The 13,009-nt window shown below is 42.6% G+C and overlaps 1 protein-coding gene across 9 annotated transcripts in view; it reads left to right on the top strand.

The window, feature by feature from the left end:
* The first annotated feature begins 276 nt into the window (after positions 1-276).
* Positions 277-13,009, top strand: part of FAN1 (FANCD2 and FANCI associated nuclease 1) — a 44,249-nt gene continuing 31,516 nt past the window's right edge. For 6 of the 9 annotated variants that reach the window (XR_004057534.1, XR_004057535.1, XM_010362889.2 and 3 more), the window contains exons 1-5: positions 587-966; positions 1,136-2,521; positions 5,143-5,283; positions 7,647-7,848; positions 10,874-11,107. Coding sequence is in view for 7 of the 9 variants with exons in the window: in XM_010362889.2 (XP_010361191.2) it covers positions 1,288-2,521; positions 5,143-5,283; positions 7,647-7,848; positions 10,874-11,107 (1,811 nt within the window). In the remaining 2 variants the exon portion in view is untranslated. Of the gene's footprint in view, positions 967-1,135; positions 2,522-5,142; positions 5,284-7,646; positions 7,849-10,873; positions 11,108-13,009 lie in introns of all 9 variants that reach the window. The other 3 variants (XM_030931756.1, XM_030931758.1, XM_030931757.1) reach the window with 3 other exon arrangements.

Genomic DNA, 13,009 nt, shown 5'->3' with positions numbered 1-13,009 from the left:
TCGCTACCTTTTATTTCTTGGTTCTTGATTATTTCAAGGGTATCAGATAACCGGTGATTAGTACTATCTTTTGGAAAACCCAGCTCAGTGGTTTTCCAACTGAAACTCCCTCTCTCTGATTCGCAGGAGTCAGCCTAAGTAGAGTTCCGCGTGTTGGTTGCAGAAGTCGCCCACCTTCTCCCAGGGGGCTGTTTGCTCGCTTTGACACTGACTGCTCCCCCGACAAACAAGTTTAGCCTGCTCGCTCGTCCCACCAACTGGGGAGAGAAGTCTAAGAGTGCACAGCAGCACAGAAGACGTGCGGGGGCGTGCGGGGACGCACTGGCGCCTGCCTCTGCGGGTGGGAAAGGAAGGAGGTGGCTGGGTTTCCGCTCCAAGGCTCAGCCCGCCTAGGCCACCTACGTTATGGGAGCCTTTAAACGTGGAAAGGAAAGGAGATCGATCACTCGAGCCTCCACTTGCCAAGCCTGTGGAAGCAAGACGCGGGGATCGGCTGGGAATGTCTGGAAGCGCCGGCGGCGCGCGGAGCCAGGTGGGAGGTGCGCGGTGGCGCGGGGATCTTGGACGACAGGGCACCGAGGGAAGGAGGACGCGAGGGCAGCCGGGCCCGAGGGAGCAGGGAGGGTGGCTCGGGCTCGGTCGCGTGGCCCCAGGTGCGCGACCTCGGCCCTGCAGCGCCCGTCGTGCTGGCCGGGGCCTCGGCTCCGCAGCAGAGGCCGCGGTGGTGGCTGCCGGCGCGGGCGAAGCTGCCCGGGGCTGGGGCGTTTCATCTGCGCGGGCCTGTGGGGCGGGCATCACCCTGGGCCACGGGCTGATAGTCTCCATCACACTCAGAAAAAGTTACTCATACGGTGGTCTTATAAAGGGTCTGAAGTGGTCAAATTGTCCCTTTCTAGAAACGGATAGTTTTAGGTCTTAAAGATGTCCTAGAAATTAGCCTTACAAGCCCGGCTATGTCATTTTATGGTAAGGGACACTAAGATCGCGTACACATCTTGTCGGAGGGGCTTGGTCTTCTGTCTCCCGCTCAGGGCTGTCTTCATTCCAGGAGACCTTGCTCTTCCACGTTTCAGAGTTCATTTTTCCCCTTATTGAATTCATAGAAGTGTTTTAATTCATATGTTTCTTCTTGTAGGAAGAAGAAATTGTCTAGACGAATAACATGAGGTCATATAGAATCCCACTTTTGGTGATTGCAAGTCAAGAAAGTAAAAGTAAACCATTGCTGTCTTTCACCTTGAATATCCTGTGTTTTATTGCTCAGAACATCCAGTTTTTCTAATACTCATGATGTCAGAAGGGAAACCTCCTGACAAAAAAAGGCCTCGTAGAAGCTTATCAATCAACAAGAATAGGAAAAAAGCATCTAATTCTATTATTTCGTGTTTTAACAATGCACCACCTGCTAAACTTGCCTGCCCCGTTTGCAGTAAAATGGTGCCCAGATACGACTTAAACCGGCACCTTGATGAAATGTGTGCTAACAATGACTTCGTTCAAGTGGATCCAGGGCAGGTGGGCTTAATAAATTCAAATATGTCTACAGTAGATTTAACCAGTGTTACCTTAGAAGATGTAACACCAGAGAAGTTACCACCACCAAAGACAAATTTAACCCCTGGCCAAAGTGATTCAGCAAAAATGGACACAAAGCAGAAGACCAGTCCCTACTTTAAAAGTAATGATGGTGTGGTGTGCAAAAATCAAGATAAGCTGAGAAATCGTAGTGTGAAAGTCATTTGTTTGGGAAGCCTAGCATCTAAATTGTCCAGAAAATACATAAAGGCTAAAAAATCAATAGATAAGGATGAAGAATTTGCCAGTTATAGTTCACAGAGTTCCAGATCCACAGTTATTAAGAGCCTGGTTGATAACTCTTCAGAAATTGAGGACGAGGATCAAATTTTGGAGAACAGTTCTCAAAAAGAAAACGTGTTTGTATGTGATTCGCTGAAGGAAGAGTGTATTCCTGAACATATGATAAGAGGAAGTAAAATAATGGAAGCCGAAAGCCAAAAGGCTACCCAGGAATATGAGAAATCAGCCCTCAGCCCTGGCTTCTCAGATAATGCAATCATGTTATTTTCACCAGATTTCACTCTTGGGAATACATTAAAGTCTACTTCAGAAGACAGTCTTGTAAAGCAAGAGTGTATCAAAGGAGTGGTTGAAAAACATGAGGCATGTCGTGAAGAAGTAAAAATGACTGTTGCTTCAGAAGCTAAAATACAGCTGTCAGATTCAGAGGCAAAATCTCATAGTTCTGCAGATGATGCTTCTGCATGGAGTAACATCCAAGAACCTCCTTTGCAGGATAACAGTTGCTTAAACAATGATACCCCTTGCAGCATTCCTTTGGAGCAGGGGTCAAGCTGCAATGGTCCTGGTCAAACAACTGTTCATCCTTACTACCTTCGGAGTTTCCTTGTAGTGCTGAAAACCGTACTTGAGAATGAAGATGATATGATGCTCTTTGATGAGCAGGAGAAGGGAATCGTGACTCAGTTTTATCAGTTATCAGGTATCTTACGCACGTGTTTATTTTCAAGTGTTCATTCCCCTTTTGCTGCTCTGATTGGGGCATGGTGTGATGGGCAGTAATCTAGTGACCGCAAGGAGTCACTGTGGTGTTGTGAGTACCCTATGGGAGTGTTCATGGGAGTCGGAACATACTCGAAGGTTTTATTGAGAGGGATGCATGGAAAAGAGACAAGATTTTGTCCCAGGTGATGTTTACTCCTGCTGAACTTTGGTTACATTGGAAGCAGCTGTTTTTCATTTATAGGTGCATTTGTTAGTTATAAAACAACCTTTTCCAGCTTAAAAAAACAATACAATGTGACTTAGAAAAGCATAGTTTGCATTTTGAGCATGTAATCAGGCTTCCCATTAGGTTGTTTTGTTGTTCCCCAAAGATGAAAGTAGAATAAAATGCAATACAGGAAAAAACAAACTAACCTGAGGCATATTTTCTTTCTCCCAACAACATTTTAGATTCATGAACTGTGCCTTTTAAAGACAGGGTGTGAGATCCGGCCACAGCACTCCAGCTTGGGTGACAGAGCGAGACTCCGTCTCAAAAAAAAAAAAAAAAAAAAAAAGACAGGGTGTGGAGGAAGTGGAAACTTTCAAGCTGAAATTGGTACATTAAAAATATTAGTCTATGCCTCAAGTCCTTGGCAGCCAGGGGTGGCTCCAAGCCAGTAATGCAGGTTTGTAGTAAAAGCCACCCTTGTGTCCTTAACAGTGTTATTCAGAGGGCCATGATGGCTCTGTGGAACCATGTTCCTGAGGGCAGGAAAAAACTTACGTGGTGGTCACACTGTCCTTTAGTAAAATGCAGCCGTGTGTGACTCCTCAGTAGATAAAAAAAGAGAAAAATCCTAAACATTACTATTAATGTTTAAGAGAAGGATTTTTGTTTTACATTTGCACAGTGGAATTATGGTATTCCTTGTGTTACTTTTTAACAATAATTCTCTGGGCACAGCTGTGTGTAGTATCCACTTGCATCTCTACTTCTGCTGTTCTCCCCAGAAGATGGACATAATAGCACATCGGCTTTTCTATCCAAACTAGTCACAGATCTTTGGTTGGGTGCTGATTGCATTCCTGTGAGTATTTCAGTGATTGGTGGTTCTGTGCTTCCATGTAATTGAGAAACAGGAACAGTTTTCCTAGTGCAAGTTCTGCATATGCATGTGTCTTGCACTCAATGGAGAATCATGTACAATCTGTTGGTGTGTAGAAATAATTACTGCTAATTGTTTTTGCCTTTTTTTTATTTTTATTTTTAAGTTCTTTTAGAGACAGGGTTTCTGTCTGTCGCCCAGGCTGGAGTGCAGTGGTGTAATCATAGCTCACTATGACCTTGAACTCTTGGTCCCAAGCAGTCCTCCTGCCTCAGCCTCCCAAAGTGCTGGGATTACAAGCATGAGCCATAGGCTGGGCACGGTGGCTCACTCCTGTAATCCCAGCACTTTGGGAGGCCGAGGTGGGTAGATGGCCAGAGGTCAGGAGTTCGAGACTAGCCTGACCAACATGGTGAAACCCTGTCTCTACTAAATATACAAAAATTAGCCGGGCATGGTGGCGGGCACCTGTAATCCCAGCTATTTGGGAGGTTGATACAGGAGAATTGCTTGAACGCGGGAGGCAGAAGTTGTAGTGAGCCGAGACTGCCCCATTGCACTCCAGCCTGGACAACAAGAACAAAACTCTATCTCAAAAACAAACAAAGAAACCAACAAACAAACAAAAAACAGAAACCACCAGTATGAGCCATCATGACAGGTCAATTTTGCCTTTTTAAAGAAGAAAGGAAAATAAATGTTGGAAATTTTCAAAATACAATTAAACCATTTTAGAGTTAGCCGAAATTTAAAGATAATCTGGGTAATAGGGAGACTGAAACCAAACAGGTTAATTAGGAAGCTTTGTCAAGATTGCTGGGTTAGAGATGACTGCCCTACTGAAGCTAGACATTTTTTTTTTTTTTGGAAAATTATTTCAGATTATTTTCAATTAAATCAGAATAATGCATATTAAGCTAAGAGTGGAGAACAAAATAAGAATTCTGGTTAGGGCTTTTCTGAGGGAGTAGAAATGTTGATGGCTAGAAAAGGGGGAACTTGATTTTAGAAGTTTTAAAATGACTAATAACTGTTACCAAATGTTTAAATGTACTTTCAAAATGGTTTATACCATAAAATGACGGCTTTATACATGCGGTAAGTGTATGTGTATTTCTAAATAGTACATTTATTCACCTTAGGTTTAAAAGGTAAATGGGCCGGGTGCGGTGGCTCAAGCCTGTAATCCCAGCACTTTGGGAGGCCGAGACGGGCGGATCAAGAGGTCAGGAGATCGAGACCATCCTGGTCTACACGGTGAAACCCCGTCTCTACTAAAAAATACAAAAAAACTAGCCGGGCGAGATGGCGGGCGCCTGTAGTCCCAGCTACTAGGGAGGCTGAGGCAGGAGAATGGCGTAAACCCGGGAGGCGGAGCTTGCAGTGAGCTGAGATCCGGCCACTGCGCTCCAGCCTGGGCGACAGAGCGAGACTCCGTCTCAAAAAAAAAAAAAAAAAAAAAAAAAGGTAAATGTAGTGATTTTCACCATTTTTCTTAACTTTATTGCAGTTACTGGTCAGAAGTTATATGTAAGGCTCTTTCTACGTAAATTAAGCTGGATTAAGATGACTAAATTAGAATATGAAGAGATTGCCTCAGACTTAACACCTGTGATTGAAGAATTGAAGAATGCAGGCTTTCTACAGACAGGTATGACTAGTAGAGGGAAATGTGAAATGAAAATATCATCTGAAGAGCTGAGCTTCTGCAGAATGGTGGCAGTATTATTATGGTGCCCTCCCCTGGGTGGTGCCCGGTAACTTACTATGTTTTAATTGAATTTTTAATCTTAGGATAACAAAGTATTCATGGAATGCTAAGGCCGTTCTTAGCCTGAGTTAAGAATACCAGAATAATGAGAGGTGGTCTGCTGCTGTTTTCTTGACTGTGGCAGGTTTAGAACAAAAGTCACCTAGGGATAGACGTGGGTGTGTGCCACAGAAGAAATACATCCCGGCCGGGCACAGTGGCTCATGCCTGTAATCCCAGCACTTTGGGAGGCCGAAGCAGGTGGATCACCTGAGGCTGGGAGTTCGAGACCAGCCTGACCAACATGGAGAAACTCCGTCTCTACTAAAAGTACAAAATTAGCCAGGTGTGGTGGCGCATGCCTGTCATCCCAGCTGCTTGGGAGGCTGAGGCAGGAGAATCACTTGAACCCGGGAGGCGGAGGTTGTGGTGAGCCGAGATTGCACCATTGCACTCCAGCCCAGGCAACCAGAGTGAAACTCCGTCTCAAAAAAAAAAAAAAAAAAAAAAAAATCCCTTCTTGGCACTGTCCTTCCAGCAAGAACTTGACTCATCTTAGTCAGAGTCCTCATCTTTATGATAGAATAAAGCTGGTTGTTTGAAACCAGCATTGCCTCGGAGACCTTCATCTGTCCCCCACCCCGTTCACACACATACAGCTCTTCAATTATGCTGATTGCCTGAAGCATTGTCGAATTGCTTTAAGCCTATGTGAACACTAAGGAGAGTCTATCTTCTGCAGTGATACCCTTCGTTGTCTTGTCAGTAGCATTCGTTAAGTACCTACCCATGTACTGGGTACAAAATTGTACTGTATTAGGAAAGGGAAATACGAGCCTTCGGTTCAAGTTGCTGACATTTTAGACCAAAATAAGCAAATCAGCCAGATGGTTTCTTTGGGGCAGAGTTTGTTGTGGGGAGCAGTGAGTGGGGATGAAACGAAGTGAGCAGGAAGTGTGTTAGGGTGATTGTTAGGATGGGGCCGGATGGGGTGGGATGGGGAAAGTTGCGGGAAAGGCATAAAAGCTCAGTGGAGGAGTTTGGATGTGAACGGTTAGTGGTGGGACACAGGACCCTCTGCAGAGCAGCATTTCCCACACATCAGTGTCAGCAGGGTCACCTGGGGACTTGATACTGAGTCCCCACCCAACTTGGAAAATGTGCAGATTCCATAAAGTCGTATGTCTGACAGGCATGCCAAGTGACTGCTGCGGGTGAGCCTTGACTTACCTTCAAATGAGCAACAAAACCAGGATTCTAGTGGCTCACTGTGGCACTCAGTCAAGTGCAAGTCCCACCCATGCTCCAGCCCTGTGGGGCCTGGCTCTGGCTGTCCCTCTCGCTCTCTGCCACGGGCACCCAGCGCTCAGTGTTCTTCACCAGCATGAGCGCATTCCTGTGTCAGAGCCTTGCACTTTCCCCTCCACCCAGGTCAGTTTCTACCATGTGGCCACATGGCAGAGTCCTCCTTTCCTTCACCTCTGCATGGTGTCGCCTCGTCCGAGGTTTGCCTGACCGTACAATGTGAAATACAGCCAGCCTCCTGGCAGCTTCGGTTTGCCTCCCCAAGTTGTGTTTTTCTTTAGAGCGGTTATTACCACCTGATAAATATGCCTATTCATTTAATGATTATGCTGGGATGCTAGCTCCTGTGGATGGGATTTCTTTCACTGTAGCATACCTGGGATCTTAGAACATTACCAGGCACACAGTATACACCCAATAAATATTTGCTGAATGGACGAAGAAGGCACTGCCCTAAACTGTGAAGCCTTGAAGGCAAAGACCAGTGAAGTCTGACTGAGCCGAATTCCTAGGCCAAGGTTGGTGTCGGGGACCACAATAGCCAAACAGGCTCACGAATGCCGAGTGAGCAACAGAGGCTCCTGTGGGAAGAAGAGGGCTGATGCTCAGTTTCTCTGACCTGGTTTGAGAGGTCCCATTTTGTAGGGGTTTTGTGAAGAGAAAGGCAGGGAGTATATATTCCAAGCAAGTGTTGAGATGCCCAAACCATAATGACTATCCATGTGTGTCTTTATTTTAGTCACATTTTCCTTTAGATTTTAGTGAGAAATTCTATTATTCGATAACCCTTTTAAAGAGATATGATAGCATTATTAATATGTTAATAATTCCACATTTAATGATTGGTTTGGCCAACTAATTAAAATTTTCTTAGTAGAATTTCATTCTATTTTCATCTAAGGGAAATTAAGCTAGAAAATAGTAAAATTTTAAAAAACTTTTTTTTTTAACCATTTCAGAATCTGAGTTGCAAGAACTCTCTGAAGTGCTTGAACTCCTTTCTGCTCCTGAGCTAAAATCCCTGGCCAAGACCTTCCATTTGGTGAATCCCAATGGACAGAAACAGCAGCTGGTGGACGCCTTTCTCAAATTGGCCAAACAGCGTTCAGTCTGCACTTGGGGCAAGAATAAGCCTGGAATTGGTGCCGTGATTTTAAAAAGGTTTTGTTGGCTATCGTTACAGTAAAACCATTTAAAATGTTGATAGCACATACTAACTTACGGTAGATTGTATACTTGATTTAACTGTAATTGCATGTTTCAGTTGCAATTAGATTGAGAAGGCTGGAAAAGTCTTAATTGCAACTTTTGACTGGATTCTTTGTGGGTTATTATTCAAAATTTTTGTCATAACACTGTGTTAATTTCCATGACCAAGAAAAATCGGAAGGCAATGGGGCCTTTGGTAAATTCTATTATTTTATTTTCCGAGAAAAATACAGTTTTAAGTGATTCTTACAGGATTTTAGGCTAAACTGTTAAGTCAAATTTTTATTTTAGTAAAGTTTTTGTTTACTAAACAAAGTATAATCAGGGAGTCTTAATGTGCAAGTTTTCATGAGTGTAAACATAACAGTTTACCAAACACTGTGAGTGGCTTCTTTTGTCCTTGAGAAGCCCTTGACCTGTTTCAGTTGAAAATTACAAAAACTTTTAGAATTGATTTCTTTTGCCCTAGTTAATTGTATAATCAAACTATAGCAACTTTAGTCTGGGAATTCACTACTCTGGAGTCATTGAGGATGAAATGAGAGGATGCTTTTGAAAAACACTTTAAAATGATGTTGTTATTTATTTTCTATATTTATTTTGTATATTTCAGTTGTTACGAGCCCATCCTTGTTGGGAAGGTGCTATAAATACTAATCTTTAATGAAACATAGGTATAATAAGGCAGAGATTATTAAGAAAAACGTTAAGACCAACACTTCAAAAAAGCTTGTATTACAGATTTTTGAAACGTACTTTAATAAATCACATATTTGTAATTAATTGACTTGAGAAGTATAGAATCCTCATCTGTGTGGTATGTTAAATGTCTTCTAAGTCCTTTCTTTAATTGTATTTCTTAAGTATTTGATGTTAACCTTATATGTAATATTTTATAGGCAAGTAAACATTAAAATTAGTAGCTCTCTGGCTGGGCACAGTGGCTCACACCTGTAATCCCAGCACTTTGGGAGGCCGAGGCAGGTGAATCACAAGGTCAGGAGTTCAAGACCAGCCTGGCCAATATGGTGAAACCCTGTCTCTATTAAAAATACAAAAATGAGCCTGGCTTGGTGGCACATGGCTGTAATCCCAGCTACCTGGGGGGCTGAGGCAGGAGACTTGCCTGACCTGGGAGGTAGAGGTTGCAGTGAGCTGAGATCGCGCCACTGCACTCCAGCCTGGGTGACAGAGCGAGACTCCATCTTAAAAAAAAAAAAAAAATTAGCAACCCTTTCTTGGTATATACACTTAGCACAGAACAGCTAAAATAAATAAGATGAATGTATTTTATCACTGACTTTGGACTTGTAGGAAAATAGAATCCTCAAGGCTGTTTTAGTTCTAGTAAAAACCACTGTCCTTTAAGGTTGTCCTTTATTTTTTCATTCTGATGTAAAGCCCAGCAGTGGAATTTCAGAGTCCCTGCCAGCCCCACGCCAGGGCAGTTGCCTGGTGCTCTTACTCTGCTGTTATAATAAAGACAGAAAAAGGCACATTATTACAGAAAAAGGCACATTATTTATGCTTTTTTAATCCTTGCAGGAGTCACTGCTTAGTTTCCTGCGTTTAATGCTTCCATTTCCAGGCTGGAGGCTGTGTCCACTGGGGGCATCCCTGGGACTCTGCGTGGAGGTAGATGAAATGGGTACTTTGGGGCAGTCTGTAGATGAGTGGCTCTCAGTTCAGTGGTGGTATAATAGGAATCCCGCCTCTTCCCCTTCAACTCCGTGATGGTGGCACTCATCTCTCCCACACCCTCAGGGATGCAGTGCTGCTTTTGATTTAGTAGCTTCTGCACCAGGAGGGTGTGACATCTTTCATTAGGCCAGTGGTTCTCAATGGGGGCATCTGGCATCATCTGGAGACATTTTTGGTTGTCAGTACTGGAGGTGATGAAGCTAATGGCATCTAGTGAATAGAGGCCACAGACAGGACACTGCAAAGCATCTTATAATTTACAGGACAGCCCCTGACAACAAAGAATTATCTAGCCTAAATGTCAATAGTGCTGAAGCTAAAAAACCCTGCTATTGATGGTGTCTAAGCTGCTAGAGTCAGAGGGCCCACATGGTCCTGGATTTAATTTAGACCTCCAAGGCCACCTTGCAGACATCCAGAATGGAACTGAATTCACTCCAGTGTTATCCTAGAATAGAGATGCTGCTGGACCATTCTGTACACTAGAGCAGGGGTCTGCAGCCCCAGGCCAGGGACAGATAATTGTCCATTGCCTGTTAGGAGCTGGGCCACACAGCAGAAGGTGAGCAGTGTGCCAGACAGCATGACCACCTGAGCTTTGCCTCCTGTCAGGAATGTGAACCCTATTGTGAACTGTGCATGTGAGGGATCTAGGTTGCGCATTCCTTATGAGAATCTATTGCCTGATGATCTGAAGTGGAACAGTTTCATCCCGAAATACCTCCCCCAGCCCCAGTCCATGGAAAAATTCTCTTCCATGAAACCACTCCTTGGTGCCAAAAGCGTTGTTGACTGCTGCACTAGAGAACAGCACCAAACTGTGGGGTATACATTTACACCACATCTTGGTACACAAAATCTGATGTTTTACCCAGAGCCTTTGATAATGACATTTTAAAGAAATACCATTATTTAATCTAAATCATCACTTGAATAAAAACTTGAGAATTGCTTCATGTTGACTAGGTAATACTTTTCTGAAAGATTTCCTAGTATGTGAAGCACTCATGACCAGGGTAAACCCCATCCTACTGTGTGGCCGAGGAAGGAAGCACTTGTATGGAGCCAAACCACATGTGGAACCATTTGGAGATGTACATTCATTTACTCCTGTGTATCCCTGGGTGAGCTCTCAGTCCCAGAGCAGTTAAGTAATGCTCCAGTGTTTAAAATAGTGAATGTCATTTGTCTTTATTTTAGATGAAAATAATTTGTAAAATCTGACATCCAAATGCTTAAAAAGCTAAAAGTTGTTTCTACATTGTACATTTTTCAGAGCCAAAGCCTTGGCTGGACAGTCAATACGAATCTGTAAAGGCCCCAGGGCTGTGTTTTCCCGAATCTTGCTACTGTTTTCGTTGACCGACTCCATGGAAGATGAAGACGCCGCATGTGGAGGTCAGGGACAGCTTTCAATGGTCCTGTTGGTCAACCTTGGCCGAATGGAGTTTCCTACTTACACCATCAATCGGAAAACCCAAATCTTCCAAGACAGAGATGATCTTATCAGGTACGATGATGTTAGCTCACTATAATATCTATCTGTGTATTTCACAATATAGTAAAAGGTTTTATTATTTTTTCCAGCCAAAATAGAAACATTAAGTCCATAGCCAAAACAGTTTTTAATCATTTTTTGCCCCACTTGTATACATTTCTATGACTATAGGGAAAATGTAGAAGTGTGCTGAGATTATGGTTGCCAAAACCCAAGGAATTTTGAATTAGAGCTACAAAAACTTTCTCTGGTTTATGTTTCCAAGTACCTTTGGAAGGGAGTATTTTTTGTTTGTTTGTTTGTTTTAATTTAAGACAGGATTTCGCCCAGGCTGGAGTGCGGTGGCATGATCACAGCTCACTGTAGCCTCAACCTCCTGGGCCCAAGTGGTCCTCCTACCTCAGCCTCCCAAGTAGCTGGGACCACAGGCACATGCCAGCACACTCAGCTAATTTTTGTATTTTTTTGGTAGAGATGGGGTTTCACCATGTTGCCCAGGCTGGTCTCAAATTCCTGGACTCAAGCAGTCCGCCCACCTTGGCCTCCCAAAGTGCTGGGATTATAGATATGAGCCACCGCCCTCGGCCTGTATTTTTTGACACAGACATTTTAACAGACTTGGCTTATGAATATGTTGTTGGTATAACCAAGACTGAAGATGAATGTTTTCTTATTAATAACACTTTAGGTAAAGCTATTAATGACTTGTATACTGTATATCATACATATGATAATTAGATATACAGATGATAAATTAGAAATTTTCACTAATTTATATTGGCACATGGATTTGGTGAAACTTTGGTTTGTCCAATAAAAATAGTTTCTGAACTAAAAGGAATACCATGTGATCCACCAATCCCACTACTGGGTATATACCCAAAGGAAAAGAAATCGGTATATTGAAGAAATATCTGTATTCCTATGTTTATTGCAGTCTGTTCACAATAGCCAAGATGTGGAATCAACCTAAGTGTCCATCAGTGGATGAATGGATTAAAACAATGTGGTACATATACACAATGGAGTACCACTGAGCCATAAAAAAGAATGAAATTCTCTCATGGTGGCAACATGGATGAGCTTAGAGGACATTATGTTATGTGAAATAAGCCAGGCACAGAAAGACAAATACTGCATGTTCTCACTCATATGTGGGAGGTAAAAAAGTGGATCTTACAGAAGTAGAGAGTAGAACAGTGGTTACCAGAGGCTGGGAAGGATAGAGGGGAGGGGGACAGGGAAAGGTTGGTTAACAAAGTGCAGCTAGATAGAGGGAATAAGTTCTGTTGTTCTATAGCAGCGTAGGATGACTATAACAACAGTTTATTATATATTTTTAAATAGAAGAATGGATTTAGAATATTCCCAACACAAAGAAATGATAAATGTTTGAGGCAATGGCTGGTATGGCAACACATGCCTATATTTCTAGCCACTTGGGAGGCTGGGCAGGAGGGTCACTTGAGTCCAGAAATTCAGGACTAGCCTAGGCAACATAATGAGACTCCATCTCTAAAACATTTTTAGAAAAGTTTGAGGTGCTGGATATGCTAATTACCCTAATTTGATCATTATACATTGCATATATGTATTGAAGTATCATACTGTGCCACATAAATATGTGCAATTTTATGTTAATTAAGAATAATAATAGATGCCAAATAATGGGATTACATTATTAAAAAGCAGGTTTTGAAAAGAAACAATAGTGTAGGTCTTACAGAAAAAAAATCTGGATTTCCTTAAAAAAAGACCTTTGATAAAAACAATTAATTTGGATTTCCTAAAATGTCACTTTTGATTCTTGATTTGGATTTCTGACTCAAATTTAACCAAAATTGATTCTGATATTTGCTTTTAGGAAAGTCCTTGAAGTGTTTCTAGGAAAGCCATGTGCTTTAAGAAGTAAGT

This window comes from Rhinopithecus roxellana, chromosome 5 (genome assembly GCF_007565055.1).
Source record: "Rhinopithecus roxellana isolate Shanxi Qingling chromosome 5, ASM756505v1, whole genome shotgun sequence".
Classification (NCBI taxonomy): domain Eukaryota; kingdom Metazoa; phylum Chordata; class Mammalia; order Primates; family Cercopithecidae; genus Rhinopithecus; species Rhinopithecus roxellana.
This window is presented reverse-complemented; position numbering and strand designations above follow the sequence as displayed.